Source organism: Dermochelys coriacea, chromosome 10 (genome assembly GCF_009764565.3).
Source record: "Dermochelys coriacea isolate rDerCor1 chromosome 10, rDerCor1.pri.v4, whole genome shotgun sequence".
Taxonomy (NCBI): Eukaryota; Metazoa; Chordata; order Testudines; family Dermochelyidae; genus Dermochelys; species Dermochelys coriacea.
In genome coordinates, this window is record NC_050077.1 from 57,463,609 (window position 1) to 57,486,810 (window position 23,202).

Genomic DNA, 23,202 nt, shown 5'->3' on the forward strand with positions numbered 1-23,202 from the left:
CTTATGAAGTTTTGAAAGCGCATGCTTAATTTAATTGCTCACCACATTAACTGACAATGATCATGCCTAGACCAAAGGCTCTTAAATGATACATTTGAAATGAAGCAGTGCACCATTATTTAACACAAGTGCGCTATTAGAGTGCTGAGAAATCCAGAGTTCAGTAGCCCTCAAAACTATGCTTGCACCAGGGTGGTGGTACATTATAAGCATATTGAACTGAAGTGGAAATCATGATGAGATCTGGGCAATTGGTGTGAGGGGACCTGGGTGCAGAAAATGTGTCAGTAAGAAAATCAGGGCTGAATTGTGACCTGAGTAGTGAAGTTCCTTCTTACATCAAGGCTGTCTAACAATTTTTGTTTCTTTAAAAGTTTGCTGGGAATTTATATTTATCATACTGTAGACTTAGGTGACTGGCCGCACAACTCAAGTAGGCCCTGGGCAAAAGATTCTCATTGTCTTAATGAGCTTTGGGTCAAACCTATAGTGAATTCTGAATACACATTGTTTGTGTGGGACATGTTGTCTCAAAGACATTTATAAAAACTATTTGTTGACCAGTTACAAATAGTGCACAAATTCAGTATCTGTTTGCAGACAATTCACAAACAGGAAAAAGGGTCAAAACCAGATTGCAGGAACTGATTCAACCAGCTCTCTCAGTAACCCTGACTCACATAAGGAGATTTACAAGGTATCATTAGGTAGCTATTAAAGTGTTACACCTCAAGGTTCTACAAATGAAATTTAATTAATAATCCTGTTGATGATACATAAACCAGAAAAGAATTTCTCTCTCTTTCCCATACCTCTGTTGGTGCTGCAGTGCTAAGACACAACTCTGAATTGATACACGGAAGAGAGGAAGAATAATCTGGTAATTAAGACATTGGATTGGGACTCAGGAGGTCTGGATAGTGAATTGGGCTTTGCTACCACTTTCCTGTGCCTTTGAGGAAATCATGAAATTTCATTGTTCGCTATTTGTAGAGTAGGTATCATTGTACTTCCTTTCTCCCGCCTTTTGTCCATCTTGTCTATTTGTATTGTGAGATTTTTGGGGCAGGGACTATCTTTTACAATGTACATGTATAGTGCCTAGTACAACATGACCCCAACTGAGTTAAGGGCTTCAGACATTTCTGTAATACAAATAATAATAAACTCTGAGGAGTCATTTATATGTAGTCACTTTTCTGACCATAACTATTAATTAACAACTTGAAGGTAATACTGGATAGAAGGCATTTTTAAATGTACTTTTTAATCTTAATGGTGTGTCTTGAGCATCTGGAGCTGTCCCTTCATCTTACAGAGGTACAAGTTACTCCTGGGGGGATTCTGCGCCACTGTGCATGTGCAGAATTCATGTCTCCCACAGATTTCTTTGCTTCCCTGCAGAAAAATTACTTTCTGAAGGAAGCAAAGGGAAGCTGCAAGAGCAGTCATGCACCACTCCCTAACTGTGCAGGTACATCATTTCAGGCACCCAGAGCAGCTGGCAGAGAGATTAAATTGCATCAGAGAGGTGTCTGGTGGCACCTTAAAGACCAACAGATTTATTTGGGCATATGCTTTCGTGGGTAAAAAAACCCACTTCTTAAGATGCATGGAGTGAAAATTACAGATGCAGGCATAAATATACTGATACATGAAGAGAAGGGAGTTACCTTACAAGTGGAGAACCAGTGTTGACAAGGCCATTTCAATCAGGATGGATGTGGTCCACTCCCAATAATTGATGAGAAGGTGTCAATACCAAGAGAGGGAAAATTGCTTTTGTAGTGAGCCAGCCAAAAATTCAAGCCCAAATTAATGGTGTTAAATTCACAAATGAATTGTAGCTCTGCAGTTTCTCTTTGAAGTCTGTTTTTGAAGTTTTTTTGTTGAGGGATGACTACTTTTAAATCTGTTATTGAATGTCCAGGAAGATTGAAGTGTTCTCCTATTGACTTTTGTATGTTACCATTCCTGATGTCTGATTTGCGTCCATTTATTCTTTTACATAGAGACAGTCTGGTTTGGCCAATGTACGTGGCAGAGGGGCATTGCTGGCACATGATGGCATATATTACATTAGTAGATGTGCAGGTGAATGAGCCCCTGATGGTGTGGCTCATGTGGTTGGGTCCTCTGACGGTATCGCTACAGTAGATATGGTGACAGAGTAGGCAATGGGGTTTCTGCACCCAGACGTCCTACCTCCGGACCCCCATCCCTGCATCCAGACCACCTCCCACTGAACTCCCTGCACACAGCCCCCCATCCTGATGAGCCCCACCCCCCTGCACCACCCTGAGCCCCCACACCACTGACCCCCAGTTAGCTGCACCCAGACCCCCATCTCACCATGCCCCACTCCCCAGACCCCCCTGTTGAGACTCCACACCTAGACCCCTCCGCTGAGCCCCAACCACTTTCACCTGAAGGCCCTGGCAGAGTCTCATTGCCCCTGCACTTGGAACCCCCCAACAAGCCTCTGTGCATCCAGATCCCACCACACCTAGACCCCTGACTGAGCTGCCTGCACCCAGATTGTCCCACAGAGAATCCTCTCACCCTACACCTGGATCCCCCCACACAGGGACCCTCCACACTTGGATCCTGCCTTGTTGAGCCTGTCTGCCCCACACCTGGTGTGCCTGGCGCAGAGGGGCACGGCCCCAGGGTGTTTCTGGGGCAGGCTCAGGCCTTGTGCTATGTCAGAGTCAGGTGCAGCCTAAGTCTCACCCCTGAGTCCGTGTCTCTGGGGTGGGGAGGCTGCAGCGTGATCTCCCAGCTTTGTGCTGCCAGTGGCCTGTGCTTCTCACTGCCATGCTGGAGACCTCTGTATTTATTTATTGACAAATAAAACTTGCAGAACTTTCATAGAATCCTAGAATCATTGAATATCAGGTTTGGAAGGGACCTCAGGAGGTCATCTAGTCCAACCCCCTGCTCAAAGCAGGACCAATCCCCCACTAAATCATCCCAGCCAGGGCTTTGTCAAGCCTGACCTTAAAAACCTCAAAGGAAGGAGATTCCACCACCTCCCTAAGTATCGCATTCCAGTGCTTCACCACCCTCCTAGTGGAAAAGTTTTTCCTAATATCCAACCTAAATCTCCCCCATTGCAACTTGAGACCATTCTCCTCGTTCTGTCATCTGTTACCACTGAGAACAGTCTAGATCCATCCTCTTCGGAACCCCCTTTCAGGTAGTTGAAAGCAGCTATCAAATCCTCCCTCATTCTTCTCTTCCGCAGACTAAACAATCCCAGTTCCCTCAGCTTCTCCTCATAAGTCATGTGTTCCAGTCCCCTAATCATTTTTGTTGCCCTCCTCCTGACGCTTTCCAATTTTTCCACATCCTTCTTGTAATGTGGGGACCAAAACTGGACACAGTACTCCAGATGAGGCCTCACCAGTGTCGAATAGAGGGGAATGATCACATCCCTTGTCTGCTGGCAATGGCCCTACTTATACAGTCCAAAATGCCATTAGCCTTGTTATCAACAAGGGCACACAGTTGACTCATATCCAGCTTCTCGTCCACTGTATCCCCTAGGTTCTTTTCTGCAGAACTGCTGCCTAGCCATTTGGTCCCTAGTCTGTAGCGGTGCATGGGATTCTTCTGTCCTAAGTGCAGGACTCTGCACTTGTCCTTGTTGAACCTTGTTGAACTTTGCAGAATTTTAAAATATTGTGCATAGAATTTTTAATGTTTTGGTGCAAAATGCCTTCAGGAGTAACAAGTGTGTGTTCTTGAAGCTGAATCTCATGAAGTTTGTTCCCTATGAGACATGTGGTAACCTAATGACCAGTGTGAATGTCTATACATATGTGGTCACAAATTATTTCAGCCTCCAGGTTATACTTCGACCATCCCCAGCATGAGTATAGGAACTCAAATCTCATCTCAAGCTTGCTAACATAGTGCTTTGCTTAGCTGCCTCTGTATGGTTTTGCAAGACAGAAGCTGGCTTTGTCTTTTAGAAAAATTGTTTTTTAATGAAACCATTACAAAAATATACAGTAGCTATTGTTTTTGTAGAAGGAGATTCCGGTTACCTTTGCTCACTGAAGAAGTCTCATTAGAGTCTCTGCTTATAGGAAACCACTTTATATATTTTAAAAATTGTTACTTTTACCCAAATGCCCTGGGGGCAACACTAACTTTTAAATTCTGTCTACCATATTACTCACTGAGTTGTTTAAAATAATGTGTCTCTCCATTTCCTTTTGAAAGGCATGGGAAATGAAAACATCAGACTGTATGAGTGGGGAAGATCTCCAACATGCCAAGATAGCGAGGCTTGCATTAGAAGTTAGCTAAACACTAGGAAGTTGTTTGTTAAAGCAGGAATGAAATAAGGTCACAGATGACATTCTAGCAGTAAGGCCTTCTGGAACCATGAAAACTGTAGAGCAGTGATTAGTTAAAAAGAAGAGCAGCAGTTGGTAGAAAGGAGGAGAAAATGGTGGAAGGACTTGGGAGATTTACTTTCTCATTTCATGTGCTTTCTTCACCTTTCAACTTTAACTTGGATAGCAGTATTTCCCCTAATTTATCTATATCTGTTTCTAACTTCTCTCTTCCTTGTTAAACCATTGCTATCTTCATCCACAGCTAAAACATCAGAGCTGTCTTGGCTTTCTACTTTGGCATGAGCTTGATTTGCCTTGTATTTTAGCAGTCATTTTATTACAGGTTTTAAAAAAAGATCTCAAAGATTATGGAAAACTGAATGAAACAAACTTTAAACACATTTCTAATTTTTTTCTTTCATTTTCTGAGATGTTTTTCCCTTGCAAAATCCCCAGGAGGCCAGATTTTATTTTATTTTATTTTATTTTATTTATGAGGAGGGCTATGATATGTGCAGGAATCTCTTCTTCTCTGGTCTTCAGCTTAATGTGTATTCAGAGAACTTCTTAGGCTTGAGATGGAGGGGAAAAGTCACACAGAGGCATTTAGTTTCCACTGCTGTTGTTATGACCTACACTGCTATAACCTTGGTCTTCTGCTGTAATACCATTGAAATTAAGCTAGAGGGAAAAGGGAGCCATTACGTACTAGGTTGTTGCTACATAATGCTAAGTGCAAATACAGTGTTAATTGCCAATCCAGTGCTGTAGGAGAATTGATATGGGGGTGTAGGAAAATGTAAAAGTCTTCTAAACCTAGGTACTTCTGATGAAATGTAAAACATATTGTAGATAAATAAAAAGCTTTATGGAAGTGCTACATATGGAGTACTAAACTTTCCTGTGCCTGTTCCTGTCAGATACTAACCAAAATAATGCTACAAACCATTTCAGAGATTGGTAGAAAACCTGAATTTTAGGAGAGAGGAGGAGAGCGAGAATGGAGAGTCTTAACTCGGGTGTTGAGCCTGTGATAGAACATACTCTTGCTAACTTTTCATAAAATAAAAAGTTCTGGAGACTGCTGATTTATACAGCAAATGGAAAATCTAATAATTGTGTGTCACTGCTGTTCTGTTTTCAGTCAATGCTATGCTTTGTTTGACAAGGGAAACCATACTTCTGAAAGACAAATTATAGAGCAAGATGGTCTGTAAATATAATTTCAAATGTTACTGTCCTAATAATACTTATGTTTTAGGGAGCCAGATTAAAGGTCATTTCAGCACAAATCTAAGATTTCTGTTTTAGTTTGTTGTTTTCCCCAGTTCATTAAGTGCATCTTGACTCTTGCTAGCATATATTCTGCTTGTCTTGTTCCACACACTCAACATCTCTGGGACATGATCTTCCCTGTATGATACAAGTAATTAAACTTTAATAATAGCATAATAACAAAAATACCATGAGACCTGGAAAAATCAGGATTTCCCTTATTCTTTTAGACAAGGTCTAGCCTTCAGTGATGATCTGTGTCAATGGTAAATATGTCACAGGAAAGCGAGGCTGAGTCACCATAGTGAGTGGGAGCGGGTGCTCCATGGAGCAGAGGTCTGCCCTTTACAGACCTGAGAAACAGCAATGACAACAAATGTAGTAGACATTGGCAGTGTGCTGAAAAAACCATGTTTACCTGAATAATCTACTGCACAATTTTAACTTGGTTACATACTTGCAGGTCAGCTTTAAAATACTTTCCTCCTCTCATTTGTTTTTTCAGCATCATTTAATGGAAGGAATTAAAAATGATGATTTAACCTCCAGTGCATCTTTCTTCTTCTTCTTGTTCTTCCCCCAAGACAGCTTGAATAGCAGTATGATGTTTTTGCTGAAAGCAACATGTGTAAAATTTACAAAGTGGATGCAACAAATGCCAGACCCCTGTAAGGACAGTCAGTTATATTTAATATGAAAATTATCTAGCTAGAACCTGTTCTTCCACACTGTTTTTATTAATTTCACTGTGATATTAAATAGGAATTTTGAAAATTGTCATTATAAATTACCATGGCTCATGCTACATTAATCACATAATTGAGATAAAAACTAGTCAGAGACATTTCCTATAGTATTTGGATAACAATATTACTGCTATTAGATTTTTTTAATAAGTCATTTTATATAAATTCACAGATTTCAAATCTAGAAGGGACCATTATGGAAATCTGGTCTGAACTCCTACGTAGCACAAACCATAGAATTTCAGCCAGTAATTCCTGCATCAAACCTATAACTTCTGATTGAGCTATAGCATATTGTTAGAGACATCCAGTATTGATTTAAAGACTTCAAGTGAGAGAATCCACCACATCCCTAGGTTAGTTACTCCAAGGATTAATTCAGGGGTGGCCAGCCTGAGCCTGTGAAGGAGCCAGAATTTATCAATGTACATTGCCAAAGAGCTACAGTAAAGAGCTATCAGGACCTTGGAGTATTGGTTGATCATAGGATGACTATGAGCTGCCAATGTGATATGGCTGTGAAAAAAGCTAATGCGGTTTTGGGATGCATCAGGAGAGGCATTTCCAGTAGGGATAAGGAGGTTTTAGTACCGTTATACAAGGCACTGGTGAGACCTCCCCTAGAATACTGTGTGCAGTTCTGGTCTCCCATGTTTAAAAAGGATGAATTCAAACTGGAGCAGGTACAGAGAAGGGCTACTAAGATGATCCGAGGAATGGAAAACTTGTCTTATGAAAGGAGACTTAAGGAGCTTGGCTTGTTTAGCCTAACTAAAAGAAGGTTGAGGGGAGATATGATTGCTCTCTATAAATATATCAGAGGGATAAATATAGGAGAGGGAGAGGAATTATTTCAGCTCAGCACCAATGTGGACACAAGAACAAATGGGTATAAACTGGCCACCAGGAAGTTTAGACTTGAAATCAGACAAAGGTTTTTAACCATCAGAGGAGTGAAGTTTTGGAATAACCTTCCAAGGGAAGCAGTGGGGGCAAAAGATCTATCTGGTTTTAAGATTCTACTCGATAAGTTTATGGAGGAGATGGTATGATGGGATAATGGGATTTTGGTAAGTAATTGATCTTTAAATATTCAGGGTAAATAGGCCAAATCCCCTGAGATGGGATATTAGATGGATGGGATCTGATTTACTATAGAAAATTCTTTCCTGGGTATCTGGTTGGTGAATCTTGCCCATGTGCTCAGGGTTTAGCTGATTGCCATATTTGGGGTCGGGAAGGAATTTTCCTCCAGGGCAGATTGGAGAGGCCCTGGAGGTTTTTTTGCCTTCCTCTGTAGCATGGGGCATGGTTGACTGGAGGGAGGCTTCTCTGCTCCTTGAAGTTTTGAACCATGATTTAAGGACTTCAATAGCTCAGACATGGGTGAGGTTTTTCATAGGAGTGGGTGGGTGACATTCTGTGGCCTGCGCTGTGCAGGAGGTCGGACTAGATGATCAGAATGGTCCCTTCTGACCTTAGTATCTATGAATCAGCAGCCCCCCATCAGCTCCCACTCCCAGTGCCTCCCACCCAGCAGCTTCATCGATCAGCGCCTCCCTTTTCCTCTCCACGCCTCCTGATCAGCGTTTTGTGGCGTGCAGGAGGCTCTGGTGGGGAGGGGGGAGGAGCTAGGGCACGACAGTCTTAGGGAGGGGGCGGTAAGGGATGGAGTAGGGGCAGGGCCTGTGGCAGAGCCAGAGCTTGAGCAGTGAGCACCCCCCAGTACGTTGGAAAGTTGGTGCCTGTAGCTCCAGCCCCAGAGTCGGTGCCTATACTCATTTCGCTCTTTAATTATTGTATTTTTAATTATTGTATATTTAATTATTTATTTTTTAATTATTGTATTTTTTCAGTCAAGTTTGCTTTACTGTATAACCATTAGTAATACCAACCAAACTTTAGCAATAGCATGTGTGGGGAGAAGGGAGTTGCCATATATGTTAATTTAGAAATGTAGAGACATTTTTCCTATTTTTAAAATCAGACTTTGCCTTAAAGTTATTTTCACCAAATTGGAGAACATCTTGAACCTCGACCTGGCCAAGATGGCAGCCTACTGTAGCAGTTGACACCTCCAACCAAGTGTAACTAAGACAGTTTCAAATACCTTCCACGACCACAGTGCAAGCGCTAAACATGAGTTAGACATCTCCCTCAATGGAAAATGACTGAAACTCAAGGCAAAACCAGTCTACCTTGGTGTTACACTGGACCGTTCTTTGACTTTCCATGACCATACAAAAAAGACTGCCACCAAACTCAGGACCAGCAATAATCTAATCAGCAAATCTGCCAGTTCGACCTGGGGCGCAGACCCACAGACACTTCACATGTCAGCTCTTTCTCTGTCCTATTTCTCAGTGGGATACTGTACATCTGTGTGGTATCATTCACCCCACACTAAATTCATTGACGTCAACTTGAACTCAGCCATGCTTATCATAGGCATCCTGTGCCCCACTCCTATCCCATGACTACCAGTTCTGAGCAACATAGCCCCTCCAGACATTCGTCGCAGCCAGACTGGTGGAAAAGCTATATGCCAATCCAGATCTCCCATTGTACATGGACATTTTCAAACACTCCAGAGCATGACTTACATCGAAACATCCATTGTGGTTTCAACCGTCAGATCGGAATCTGTCAGCAGCAATCCTATGATGTGATGAGTAGTTGGCTAAAGATATTTGGAATGTCTTCCTTGTCACTGATCCGACCATTTGACCATCTGGATTTGACCTGCTTTGTCACCTCTGAACTTTGATGAACAGGTTCGGAACTGGCCAAGGAATATTTGCAGCCAGCCTCTACACATGGGGTCTGTGCGATGACCCACTTATCACTGTGGCCTCTGTCAATCAACGGCGCATGTTGTTGATGAGTATCAGCTGACTAGATTTCCCGGTGGCCATAGGGCCCCTCATTGTGCTGATGAAACTGCTGTTGGTTGGTTCAGCAAGCACTGCAAATGCTAGTAAAAGTATCTGATCGAAAAATGAACCTTTTTGCAAGACATTACGCTGTGGCATGACACTTCGTATTCTTCACAGAAATATGCTTAAGATATGAATATGGCATAAAGAAGATATACTTCATGCAAGATGGCTCATGTAAGCTATCATTGAAAAGGTTATAATTTACTGAATGTGATTATCCAATTTGTATGCATGTATCATTTCTGTATCTGAAGTTAGGAATGTTGACTTTCTAACCATTACAACTGTGTATGTACGTGGGGAAACTGCCCACCAGACAGTAGGCAATCATCCTGAATGAGCCATTTAAGAAGGATAATAGAGCTCTGAAGATACTAATCTCCCACATTCCTGAGGAGTTTCCTAGATGCTGCATTGACACTACAAGGTCAGGTGATAAGGTCACCTGATGCAAAATACCACTTTGGACACTGCTGGTACTTTTCCACAGGAAACAAAGGGATGTACATCTTATTTAAGGCTGGGGAGTAAGGCAAACAGGACTCTCCTCCATTGCCTATCCATGAAGAAAGAATGCTGAAAATACCTCAAGAGACAAAGGAACTAACTTGAGGGGAAAGTCAGGGGTGAGCCCAAACTGAGATAGGGATCCAGTCTGTAAGAAGAGATAACTGGAACTCTAAGCTACAGAAACTCTGCATCCTGCATAATTCAACATTTTGGGTGAGAAATTGTATTTTGTAACCTGTTTCTTTAGAGAATCAAACTTAGTTTGCGTGTTTTGTTTTATTTGCTTTGTAATCTGCTTTGTTCTGTTTGCTATCCCTTATAATCACTTAAAATCTGTCTTTTATAGTTAAACTTATTTCTTATTTATAACATTATCCAGTTTTTGCAATCCATATCTGGGGAGGGGCAAGAAACTGTGCATATCTCTTTTCACATTGAGAGAGAGGGTGAATTTTTCTGAGCTTGCACTGTTCAGATCTTTCTATACAGCGCAAGATAATATTATCTGGGGTTTCTCTCTCCACAGTGGTTGTGCATGTGAGTGCTGGATGAATCTTCTCGCAGAGATCTGACTGCAGTCTTTGTCTGCAACTGGGTGTAGTCTTGCCTCGGTGTATGCTGAAAAGGTGTTTGAGAACCTGGCACAGCAACCCAGTGTAAGGGAAACCAAGGCTGGCAGGGCCAGGAGGCTACATGGGACCCCAGCACATCAGGTGGCACTCCAGAAGTGGGGTTTTACCAGTCACATACTCCATACAATAAGACTGGATAATGTACACAGCCCTATTTATTTCTAGTCACTAAGTATTCTAAAGGCTGCCTGGATCAGAATATGTTTGGTTCAAAATTATCATTTTTGGTTCATTCCCTGCTAACTTCTAATAGGTTGAAAAAAGTAAATCTCTCTTCTATGGCTGCAAATTTATAATTTTAAAGAGTCAACTGTCAGCCACCAAAAACACTTTTTATTGTGTCCAGTATTCAATTATTTTAATTGCTTTCACCCACAAAGGGGCTGGCAAGGCCATTCTTTAGGTAAATGACTAGAAATCTGAAAAAATATGTCTGACCGATTGGGGGATAATGTTGCAAAGCATCATCTTATTAGGTTCATACTGAACATTTATCAGAACAGAGAGAGATGTGGCCTTAAAATTACACAGAAAAATAAAGGCAATATCTGGTGATGTAGCTGTGTTAACATAAATACCACGCACAATGCTAGTAGCCCAGCTGAGTTTTGTGCCGTTATTACAAGAGGAAGAGTTCGAGACCTTGGCTGGCCCTGTTGATGCTACCTATGCTATGAAGTTGGATGTTATGTTGTGCATGCAGAACAACAGAGAATGCAGATCCCAAAAGAGGCTCTGCACAACTGAGATTAGTAGCCTGCAGAACTTTATGATCCATTTGTGGTAAATGGGATTTCTAGATAATTTACAATGTACAATCAGGTCATCGGTCATATTTGAATCTTGCTGCTTGTGGCACCACACTCCATTTCTTTCGTGGCTCAGCCACGTGTGGCCCACGTGTAGCTGTGATTTTGCCTTTTTGGCATAGGCACGGGAGTTTTTCAACTATATTTAAGTATAACTTGAAGCAACCTGCTTTGCTCCACAGTCAGCTAGGCACTGGAGCACACAGCATCCAAATTAGTTGTCTGACAGTTTTCTTCTAAATCATTTCACTGCAAATACTGGCAGTTTTAGAAGTGGACATTAGCAACATATTAGAACTCATCATTCTTTTTATCATTCAAAAACGGATATAGCTAGAGCACAGAAGGCAAATCATTGGCACTTTGTATTGTGTATGCCACTGTACCAACATAGGTTTTAGTTTAGTACATTCATTTAGCACTGAAATTGTAACATCTGCTTTCCATTTCAAGAATCAGCACTTCATCTCTTTAAATGTCTGGCACTAACCCCATTCTATTGTATATACAGCGCTAAATCCCTGTGAAGTCCACCACTGAATATTTCATCCAGATTGTCCTTTGTTTTTCCCAGAGATTTCATTTAACTTAATGTTGGCAATTGTGTGTAATTCTTGAACAACTTCTTTAGTACTAACCTGTAACTTATAAAGTTTTCTTAAAACATATTGCAAAAATTATTTGAAAATAATAAAGATATTTGGCTTTTAGTACAGTTCAAAAAAGTAGAAGTCTTTTGAAATAAAACATTATTTTAGGGGACACATGCTCACTACCCCCCTTCCATTTGGAACCCAAGAAGAGCTGCAAATGGAGTGTCATAAGAAAAGATAAGTTATGGCAAGAGAAAAAATTCTTCTTCCACAGGCAAGACATGTCTTTCTTTATATGTGCCTATGAATCTGCTGTTAACAATCCAAACTGGTGTATGTGGTTATGTGGAATGCAAACAATTTAATAAAGTTTAGAAGAGGATTTTGATTTTTTAAAACAATTTGTTTGTGTTTAATTGCTAATGAAATAACAAACCAGTACTCAAATGTATGTAATCATAATTCCAAAAATTATCATGAAAAATATTGACTTTTTTATAGCACAGGAAGAGTGCATTAGCTGAACACTAATCAGCAAAGTGCATTCACTGTATGCTACCAAAAAGTTATATTAGCTGATTCATTGCTGTCCTAGCCAACCTGACCTACTTTCTGGGCTTCAGAATTTGGCTTCGGGCCACACTGCAGAAAGGCCAGTGTGAGCAGCTTCTGTGGATCATGCTGCTGTGACTTCTCCAGTCAACTTTCTGCCATTGAAATCCAGGGCCATTAAGTCATTAATTCTGGACGCTGGATACATTGAGATTTGTTTTGGGCTTGTTACATGTTTTTTTTATGTCCTAACTTTATTTTCTCTCGTTCATTTGTTCATTCATGTGTGTGTGTTTATACAGAGATAATTACATCCTGATTCAGAAAAGTGCTCAGGGGCCATACTATGTCACACATGTGGTAGAGAGCTCCATTCAATATCATGCATCTTTCCCTGCTTCCACACCACTCTACTAATTAATCTAACTCCACCAGGACTATTTCTAACATTCCAAACCTCTGAGCAGCTTCAAACAGCTGCCTTTAAAAAAGAAACTCAAAATCAACTTGCCAGAAAAATGTTTCCTCCTTCAGCCCAAAATTACTCTGGCCCAAGGCCCAGGACAGGCAGTATTTAGTCCTGGACCAGTGATAGGGTCAAATCTAATATCTCATGACTCTTCAATCCTAAAAATATGTGTTTTACATAGTTAGAAAGTACCACTGATCCAGTGGGACACAAAACTTGCTATACAACACAAAACAGTGTTGTGCTATACAACACAAAACTGTTACCCTTGCCATATCTGGAAATATGGGCTATGCACACATATTTTTATACATGGCTAAAATATTTTAGGTAATTTTTGAGGGTTTCTAAAATGAAGAAGTTATCATTTGCCTGTCTCTCCGATCTTTGTGCAGTACTCATGTACAAAGACACCTTCATTCACAGGCAGAAGGGTATGAATAATAGTCCCAATTAAAAATTTTAAATCCCTTGAAGTATTTCTAAAATACTGATTCTGAAAAATAGCTCTTTTGCTTGTTTGAATGAAGGAAACTTTATTAATCCATAGAAGACAGAATCTTAGTATGGAAGACCACTGTGCATTTATACAAGCAATACATATTGTATAACATTTCATACATGAAGGGGTTTCCTCCATATATTGACATACTGGCAGTGGAACACTTCCCACATGTCCCTGGATAACCTAAGAGGGTGATAAGCACCATCACATTTCTTTTCAGATAAATTTACAATGGAAAAAGTGTAAATCCTTTCAACAAAGGATCCTTAATAGGGAAAAGGCTAGAGCTTAATCTATCATCTGTAGTTATTACGGTGCAGAAGTCTTAAATTCAGAGCACTTCATTTTTCAGATTGCTCTAGGTTGTCTGAAATCTTGAAGGAGCAACACGCGGTGGTAATTTCTGTATTTGTCCAAAGGCATGAAGTTATTAGCAAGTAAAATAAATTTTAAGTAAAAGACAAAAATGAAATATGTACATGATTTCCTTCTAATGCTTTGTATATGCTATGTAGTGTAAATGAAAGATGTTAAAGCAAATACTTCCAGAACAAGAAACAAACTCTCTTCTGAATGACAGGGCAATTCAATCTTGCTAAAAATGGTAGGTTATAACAGTTTTTCAGTTGTCAGTTATCCCTCACCACCCACCAACCCTCCTACACACATACAGTTTGGGACCTTGATTCAGCCTCTTGCTTCATGACCACAAACAGGCATCATTTTCAAGCCCCACATGATACTGGCAGGGTTGAGTGAGTGGCTTAATCTGTGTTCTTTGGATAATCATAAAAAAAGATGTAGGGGCTTCAATATTTTCATTGGAACTAAGCAGAATTTGGCTTGTGGTTTAGAACATTTTTCACAGCAAGGGACAAGAATTAGGACTGGAATCTGGAAAGAAACATAACAATGCCAGTGCTCCTGACTCTGCCCTTTCTTATGGTTATTGGAAAAGCCTTCTGTATCCTTTTCATTTGGCTTTTTACTTGCAGGAGAGAATATGGAACAGGCATTAACCAGCTTTTGCACTAAGTATTGTGCAATCTACTTAAAATAATGGAAGAATGCTTTTGACTTTAAAAGAACATATAAATCAAACTGATAAAACTCATAAGTCTGAGAGGCTGTTTTACTGTAATATTTAATCAGGTTGGTTTGTCTTTCTCCATAAGGTCACACATTTTTTTGAGTCATAATATGAACTGTAAGTTTCTTCCTTGTATGTGTGTCTCTGAAGCACTGTTTTGAAAGCAGACCTATTATATAGGTGAAATGAGAACTGTCTATCAGTATTCATGAGGAATAGTGTTCTACAGAGAGACTATACATTCAGTCTACTTATTACGGACAGAAATAAAAACGCTTGAAAATAAGGAGGAAATGTATGTAGTACATGCATGTAAAATACAAATCTTGCTGAATTTTTCTCTGGTTTGAAGAAAGTAGTGAACACATTTTCTTGCTTTAAATTTACATTACTTTTAGGTATACAAATGGATTGTCTTTGAGATTGTGTGCCCAAACCTTGGGACTGGCTGAATTGTACAGGACCAGGTGAATATTGGAGAGGGAGCCAAAGTTGGCATTAGGCCACTTTTCTGCCCCTCACCTGGATCACTGGGAGCAGCCAGGATGTTGATTTGGCTCCTAGCACAATTTAGAGACTTTTTAGAGACTTGTTTGTTTGAGAGATGCCTGATTGGTCCTTCTTTTTGGGCTTAAGAGTATCAAATTTGTAAGAAAAGAAACAAAAGATTTCTATATAAACAGAAAAATCCCAGTTTGGTCTACAAGAAGTTCTTCTTCAGTGATTGGTTCCTATCGTATTCCATTGAGGGTTTACATATATGCACCACATGTCCAGAGCTGGAGAATTTGAAAGTAGTAATCTCCAGTGATCCTCACGTGCACCCTTGCTTTGCCTCATGGTTTCATCTGAGGTGATAAAGGGCTGGGCGGACTGACCACATCTCCAGTTCCTTCTCACCGCTGCTGAGTCCAAGTTGGAGCTCTAGTGTCCTCTCATGTGTGACACACCTTAAAAAGAGTAGAGTTGTATATAGTTAGTTTTTGTTGTAGTATTTGCTGTTTTTTTTACTGTTTTAACATAGTTTTAGCTTTTTTTAGTATTTGGATTAGGACTGAGACTTTGGGGGAATCTGTTACACCCTCCCTCCTTACCCATGTGTGGGTACTGGACTATGCCAAAGATGCCAGGATTTAAAATCTGCGCCTCCTGTCCCCGTTCCTTCTCGATCAGCAACTAACATCAACACTGCCTCAACTGCTTGGGAGAAACCCACATTTCATTCAGGTGCAGTATCTTCCAGTCCTTCCCAAGCCATACCCGAGATGGCTCTCTGCCTTAAGAAGCACCTCATGGAAGTCACCATATGGCCTCAGTTGTATCCAGGCTGGGGAACTGCGCCCTGTATGTTGGCCTGAGACAGCCAGGTATGCGCCTCTGGCTCTGGCAGTTGAGTCCACCTCCATACCACCACTACAGACCCCATGCTGGGGCCTAGGTGGGAGATGAGGAAGCATGCGCATAAGCCTGGCAGTAAATTTTCTTCCAAACCCAAGAAAGGCAATGCGCCTTCATGAGTTTCACACCCTCCAGAAGAGCCATACTTCAATCAATGTGTATCTACACACCTGCATCCCAGCAGAAATTCTACCATCAGCTCATCTATACAATGGTTCAGGACTTCCCAGTTCTTCCACCAAAAACCATATGAACCATCCTGAAAGCACCAGAAGACCCAATTATTCTGTCCTCCAGGCCTGTCTTCATCCTTGCACATACAACAGTCTTAGAAAAGATATTTCTGAGACCACTAGAGAGCTGCCAACCTTCTCTGCATGTCAGCCTGTCCCCCACTTCCCATTCCCACTTTCTCCAAGCTGCTAATGCACCACAACAGCAGGATCAGACATTCCGATCCACAGATGCTGCACCTCAGAGCATGGTACTTGAATGGGCATCTTCTCTAGAAGAAGAGTGTTCATTGGAAGTGAAAGGCATCCTATCAAACAGTAGGAAAGAGTCCATTAGGTGTTCCTACTGGATCATGTGGAAATGCATTGCCTCCTAGGCCCAGCAAAAAAGGCTTTCCCCAGAGGACATGAAGTTTCCACTTCTTCTGGATAACTTCCTGTTCTTAAAGGGCTTGCCCGAAACTCTCTCAAGATCCACTCTCCCATGGAAGGACACTCTGTATTTACACATCCATTGATTACTAGGTTTTGGAAAGGCCTTCTGAGAAAGTATCACCTGTACAACCTATTGCTTCCCAGTGGGACCTCAACCTCATTCTATCGGCACTGATGAAACAACCCTTTGAGCTGCTGGCTTCATGCTCTGTGTTCCTTCTGTTCATGAAAGTCACCTTCCTTGTGGCTACCACTTCAGTGAGAAGGGTAGGAGAACTTGGTGCCATGATAGCAGATCCCCTCCTTTCACCACTTTCCATAAAGACAAAGTCTCCCTGCACCTACATCTTAAGTTTCTACCAAAGTTTGTCTTTCAGTTTCATCTCAGTCAACCCACCCACATATCTGCTTTCTTCCCGAAGCCCAATGGCTTGGAAGAGGAGTGATGACTTCACTCCCTCAGGTGCACTGGGCCTTGGCCATCTACCTGCAGAGGACAAGATTGATCAGAAAGTTTCCTAGAATTATTTATCTCAATAGTGGAGAGTTAAGGGACAAGCAATTTCCACATAGAGAATCTCCAAATGGATTTCTGGATGCATTACACTGTGCTATCACTTGTTGGACTGAGGGCCCATTCCATGAGAGCTGAGGTGTCCACCATGGTCACCCTCCATGATATGCTGCTTAGGGACATATGTAGGGTGGCCATGTGGAGTTCAGTACATACCTTCACTACACATTATGCCTTGGTGCAGAACTTTGTGACAGATGCCTCATTCGGCATGACTGACCTCCGCTCAACTGTTCCATCTTCAGCTTTACACCCTCTGAATTAGATACTGCTTGTTAATCACCCTCAGTGGAATACAGTAGGGACCATCACTCGAAGAAGAAGAGGAGGTTACTTATCTGTAACTGGAGGTTTTTCAAGATGTGTGGTCCCTATCTGTATTCCACCTCCCGCTCTGCTGTGGATCTGTTGGATTTGCAGTGAGGAAGGAACTGGAGATATGGTCGGTCCTCCCTGCACTTTATCACCTTGGACTAAACCATGAGGTGTCTGCATAGACCAAAGGACACTCCTACTTTGAAATTCTCCAGCTTCAGACACATGGCGCATGCGTAAACCCTCAGTGGAATACAGATAGGGGCTACACATCTCGAAGAACCTCCAGTTATAGGTAAGTAACCTCCTTGTCTTTAAACTACTGCTTAGTCCCACCTTTGACAACCAGCCACTATAACTGCTTCTATAGGGCTCCTTGGCTTTTCATTGAGTATCTGTTGGAGACTAAAGTCCCTAGTTTTCGTAGACTATGCCACCCTGTTCACCTGCCACTCTGTTCACCTAAGCTTAGCGTTAACTCATTGCTTTCTGATGTTCAGTAGGTCAAGTGCACTGTGTCACAGCAGTCCCCATATTTTAGTAAATTTGATTTTACATTGATGAGAATGAGAGTCCCTCTGACCAAAGCATGGCAAGATTAAATGAGGCAACACCCCTAAGCTCACTTGAAAATTCCAGCCACAAAGTATCTCAATGTCTATTCTGCAACTTGGGTATTTTATTACACTTAGTGTGTGGAAAAGCAAAGAAATGAAACAATCCAAAATGCCAATTCACTGAATCTCTAATGTCTTTATATTCTGCGAAAGTCACATATGACAGAATTCCTATGTTGATTAATATTCTGAAGGATTCATGAGACAGTATTTGTAAGCTCTGAAAAAAAAATGTTGGTTTGATTTTTGCAGAGCATTGGCTGTGATGACTACCTGGGATCAGACAAGGTGGCTGACAAATGCGGAATATGTGGAGGGGACAACACTGGTTGCAAGGTGGTCTCTGGTGTTTTCAAACACACGCTAACAAATCTTGGCTACCACAAAATAGTAGAAATTCCTGAAGGGGCTATTAAAATCAACATTACTGAAATGTCCAAGAGCAACAACTACTTGGGTAAGTTGTATTTCATTCGAGATAAAACATGATTGGTGTGATGATGCAGTTTGCCTGGAGGTTTGTCCCAGTTAGTGCGTTTTCAGCAAAGTGAGAGCATTGACGAGAATACTAACTCATTGTTTCTAATTCTCAGTGATACGCAGTAGTGCAAGTAGGGTGGTACTCTCCAGTACGCAGTACCAGCAAGAGATTTTTAGGGGGTACGAGTACCGGCAAGACTTAGTGCTGCGCTCTGCTCATTCTTTATATGGCTTTAACAGCAAAATGCATATGCTAACAAACTTAAACAAAGGCTTTGTTTATGTTTGTTAGCGTATGTATTGTGCTGTTAAATTGGTCATGAGTCCTCAAGACGGAGTGGGGGGGGAAGGAAGGTGTTTAAACAGTGGTTTTTGATTCTGTTTCTTCCCATTGGTCTGAATTATCCATGACATTCATACTGCATCATATCAAGTCCAAATCATTAGAGGAATGCCTCTGCTTACACTGACCAGAGGATGTTTGGATTCTGATGTCAGCCCAGGTCTGCAGCCTGACAGGTATTGTTGTCCCCATTGTACACAGAAGTCTTCTTTGCAACCAAACTAGGCTAACATGCATTTTGCTAACTGGAACTGGCGTAGCAAAACAAGGAAAACAAATGCCTAATTTTCCAGCTTTGTGGGTGGGAGAACTATAAGTGAAGATTGGTATCTGAAGTTATGAATATTAGCTATGTTTACTACATGTTTGCTCCTGTGGTAATGCCCACAAGGTATTTAGCCAGCACATGAAGGGACAAGTCAAGCTGAATGGCCCATTAAGGAACACTTAGCTCACAATGGCCCCTGGAAAATGCCTGTCTACACTTAATGGACTTTTTGTGAATGTTCTAACTAGAGTATGGGTGGGGGTGATGGACATTGAACTTGCCCATGTGACTGCAAACACCATCTTTCACAGTAAGAACAGATTTCCCTTTACTTGGCACTTGGCAGAAGCTAAAAGGCCCGGCCTGGAAATATATCCATTTTGCCTCTTTCCTGCTCTGGCCTCTTTACTGCTCCAGTCTCTGGACTATGAACATATACTAATGGGAGCATTCTAACCAAGGGACTGAGGACTTTAAGGTAATCTGGAGCCTTCATATTTCCTTGATCCTTTGCAGATGGACTTATGAGTTGGATATGGTACAGAGACTGTTTTAGCCTCATTGATTACTGATTTCTCTCTTGCAGTGCACAAAGATCATATGTCTGCTGATTTTCTCACATGAGTCAGCAGCCTTTGATACCTGTGGTATAAGCAACATAGCCGTGCGTGAGTGGTTTTGTTCTTTCCTCTCCAAATGTCAAAGCCTGTTCCCATTGAACTCAATAGCAAAACTCCTTTTGATGTCAATGAGAACAGGATTTGGCCCCAAGAGATCAGAGAATGTGATTTTGATCAATTGCTTATCTGTCCAGAGACAGTTCTCATGCATGTTCTGCCAGGCTGATTTTGGTTGTCTCTCATGTATGCCATGCTGAGGAAAATAATAAAACAATTTGGGCTGTAGTTCTATCAAGACACACATGTCGCACACAATTTTGTGCCTCTTTTCCATCAAACCGAAATGGTGCAGCATCTTTGCTTTCTTAGTGACAGGTGGAGAGCAATACTTAGATAAAGACAAGCGGGCAGAAGCTTAATTTGGACATAAGGGAGGCACTGATAGTGTATTAAGGGAAAGTGGAGTGATTGTCCTTCCTATCCTTCTTTCATTTAAGAAGTTTTCAATTTGGGGTGCTGCTGGATCCTTAATGACACCTGGGTGGCACCAAGGGCCCAAAGCATCATTTTACAACTTTATCTGTTTAACAGATGCAGTTGTAGAATTTTAGACAGGTAAGAGTGTGTGTGTATGTGTTGGAGGGGCTAGGGAGAAGGTGGGGGCCCCAAGCTGGGGGCGGGGTGGGGAGATCATGTACCCTGCCTTCTGTCCCTCCCATGAGTGCAGTACCAGCAAGAAATCATTTCTACTTGCACCACTGGTTATACTGGCAGGACAAATCCCATGATTTGTGTCTATTGCCCTGTCCATGTGATCTTGCTTTGACTTTCCCTGTTCATTGGTTCCAATGTGGGAAATATACTTAGCACTTTCTAAATCTTCTCTAAAATGTTAGTGAGCCATTGTCTCCAGCAAGCAGGCTGCTAGTCAGTTGAAAGCCGTAGAAAACAGGATTCTCCTATTTCCTTAAAAAACACCATGCAGAACTTTTAATGCAAAAGGTACCCTGATCACAGTCACAGCACCAAGTATTTCGGTGGGTGGGTGGGTATGAGTGTGTGTGTTTGTTTTTGGGAAGGCATCTGCAGAATATAGTGTCATTCAGATGTGAAGAAATACCATGAGAATTAAATAGGAAATGAGAATCTGGGAGTAACAGGTAACACCAGACATCTGAAGGTACGTTTTCAGAGCTGAATCGTGCCTGGCATTGGGGCTGTTGTGGAACTTCCTGTTTAAGAAACATAGATCTGTCATGTCTACCGTTTGAGAGTTTTCCCTATTTTCCCTATATATCTATCTTCCTATGAGTGGCATGGTCTCACACAGCTCATATGCAAGGCCCCTAGCCTGTCCTCATTTAAGTCCCTCTTAAAGACCCACTTCTGCCAGACTGCCTAAAGCAAATCCAGTTACCTTGGTGCACCCATCATGAGTGCCATCAGCAAACACTAATGACAATGGAGCTCTGCCTGAGGGCTTTGAAAGATTCCAGATCAGAAGGGATCGTTGTGGTCTTCTAGTCTGGCCTCCTGTATAATGCAGGCCATGGAACTTCCCAAAAATAATTCCTCGAGCAGATCTTTTAGAAAAACATCCAATTTTGATTTAAAAATTATCAGTAATGAAGAATCCACCATGACCCTTAGTAAGTTGTTCCAATGGTTAACCACCATCGCTGTTAAACATTTACAGCTTATTTCCAGTCTGAGTTAGTCTAGCTTCAACTTTCAGCCATTGGATCACAATATACCTTTGTCTGCTAGATTGAGGAGTCCATTGTCAAATATTTGTTCCACATATAGATATTGAGACTGTAATCAGATCACCCTTTAACATTCTCTTTGTTAAGCTAAATAGTTGGAGCTGGCGTCTACCACAATAATTGGTTTTCAAATCCTGTAATCATTCCTGGGGATGTTCTCTGAAACCTTTCCAATTTTTCAACATCCTTTTAGGATTGTGGACCCCAGAACTGGCCACAGTATTCCAGCAGCAGTCACACTAGTGCCAAATACAGAAGTAAAATAACCTCTCTATTCCTACTTGAGATTTCCCTCTTTATGCATCAAAGGATTGCATTTGACCTTTTGGCCACAGCATGATCTCATGTTCAGCTGATTATCCACCCTCCCCTCCCAAATTTTTTTTCAAAATCTTTACCACTGTCCTCCTTAGCCCTCATTCCTAGAATTGTCCAAGTGCATTAGAAGCTTCAGGCCCTAGTATTCCATTTAACAACTCTCCTAACATCATCTATTTCTAATGCCTCTCCCACTGCTAACCAACAGAAAGAAGGGAAACATTATTATCCCCATTGCCACTTGCCATTTTCTTATCCTTTCTGCTCTTTCCTTTGCACTTCCTACTACTTCTTCTTTCTAGTTACTAGCAAGAGGTGGAAAGGAATTTGACTATTTTTACAGAAATCTCTCTGTGTAGACACGAGTCCTTTGGGGTGGGGTGGGGTGTAGAGGACTGTCTATTGTAATGTGTCCTTGTGCATTTCTAACTTTGGCCAAAAGTGTGATTTTTCAGACTAATTCAAGAAAGACCAGACTTGTGGTTCTGCTGACATACTAAAACCTAGACATTCTGGAGCTCTTGTAAGAGAGCCTATTCACATAGTATTTCTGACCTTGACTACTTCCCAATCAAAGAATTTTCTGATAAGCTGTATATAAGCATGAGTTTTTGCTTTCCTTGCTGAACATTTTGAGCTGTGTCCATCTCTTTGAACTAATTTGGTGATTAAAGGAATTGTACCTCACGAAAGCTTATGCTCTAATAAATTTGTTAGTCTCTAAGGTGCCACAAGTACTCCTTTTCTTTTTGCGAATACAGACTAACACGGCTGCTACTCTGAAACCGGTAATTATTCTGTATGAGCAACGTCCATAGATACAGTGTGTTTGGAAGAAAACGTGGAATTCTTATATCAAATGGGTGAAAATGCAGTTTGCTGGGCAAACTGCTGGAAGTCATCACATAATGAAAGCTGTCAGACCATGAAATTGCAGATAATTTTTCTTTCAGATGTACATGCCAGCATCTGAAAACAGCAGAAAAACCCCCTTAACCCTAGTGAAATGTGCTGGGCCACAGGAACATTCTTTGAATGTGCAGAGCGGAAAAATAGTAACATTTTTGCTTAAAAATAATCGGGACTCTTTTGCATGGGATGGGAAAATATCAAGCTGTGTGTTTCCCATGCTTCTTCTCATTCCCAGAGCTCTCTCTGGTTTGTTTGTGCCACCACCAATTATTACATTTTTTCTATACTGTCACATATGATTCATTTTAAAGCTGATGGTATGGATTTTAGATGGCTAAATTAACCAAATTAGCCTCCCTGACAGTGCAGATTCTCGGGGTAGTGGTTCCATCCATGAGACTACCAGCCTCTCTGCTTATTCAATAAGGGCGCAGCTAACTTCTCTGTTTTCACA

The 23,202-nt window shown here is 41.3% G+C and overlaps 1 protein-coding gene across 4 annotated transcripts in view; it reads left to right on the forward strand.

Annotated features, from left to right (window-relative positions):
• The window catches only part of THSD4 (thrombospondin type 1 domain containing 4), a 600,466-nt gene that overhangs the window by 453,338 nt on the left and 123,926 nt on the right, over nt 1-23,202 (forward strand). For all 4 annotated transcript variants that reach the window (XM_043493644.1, XM_038420562.2, XM_043493645.1 and 1 more), the window contains one exon: nt 18,294-18,498. In XM_043493644.1, coding sequence (XP_043349579.1) covers nt 18,294-18,498 — 205 coding nt within the window. The remainder of the gene's footprint in view (nt 1-18,293; nt 18,499-23,202) is intronic.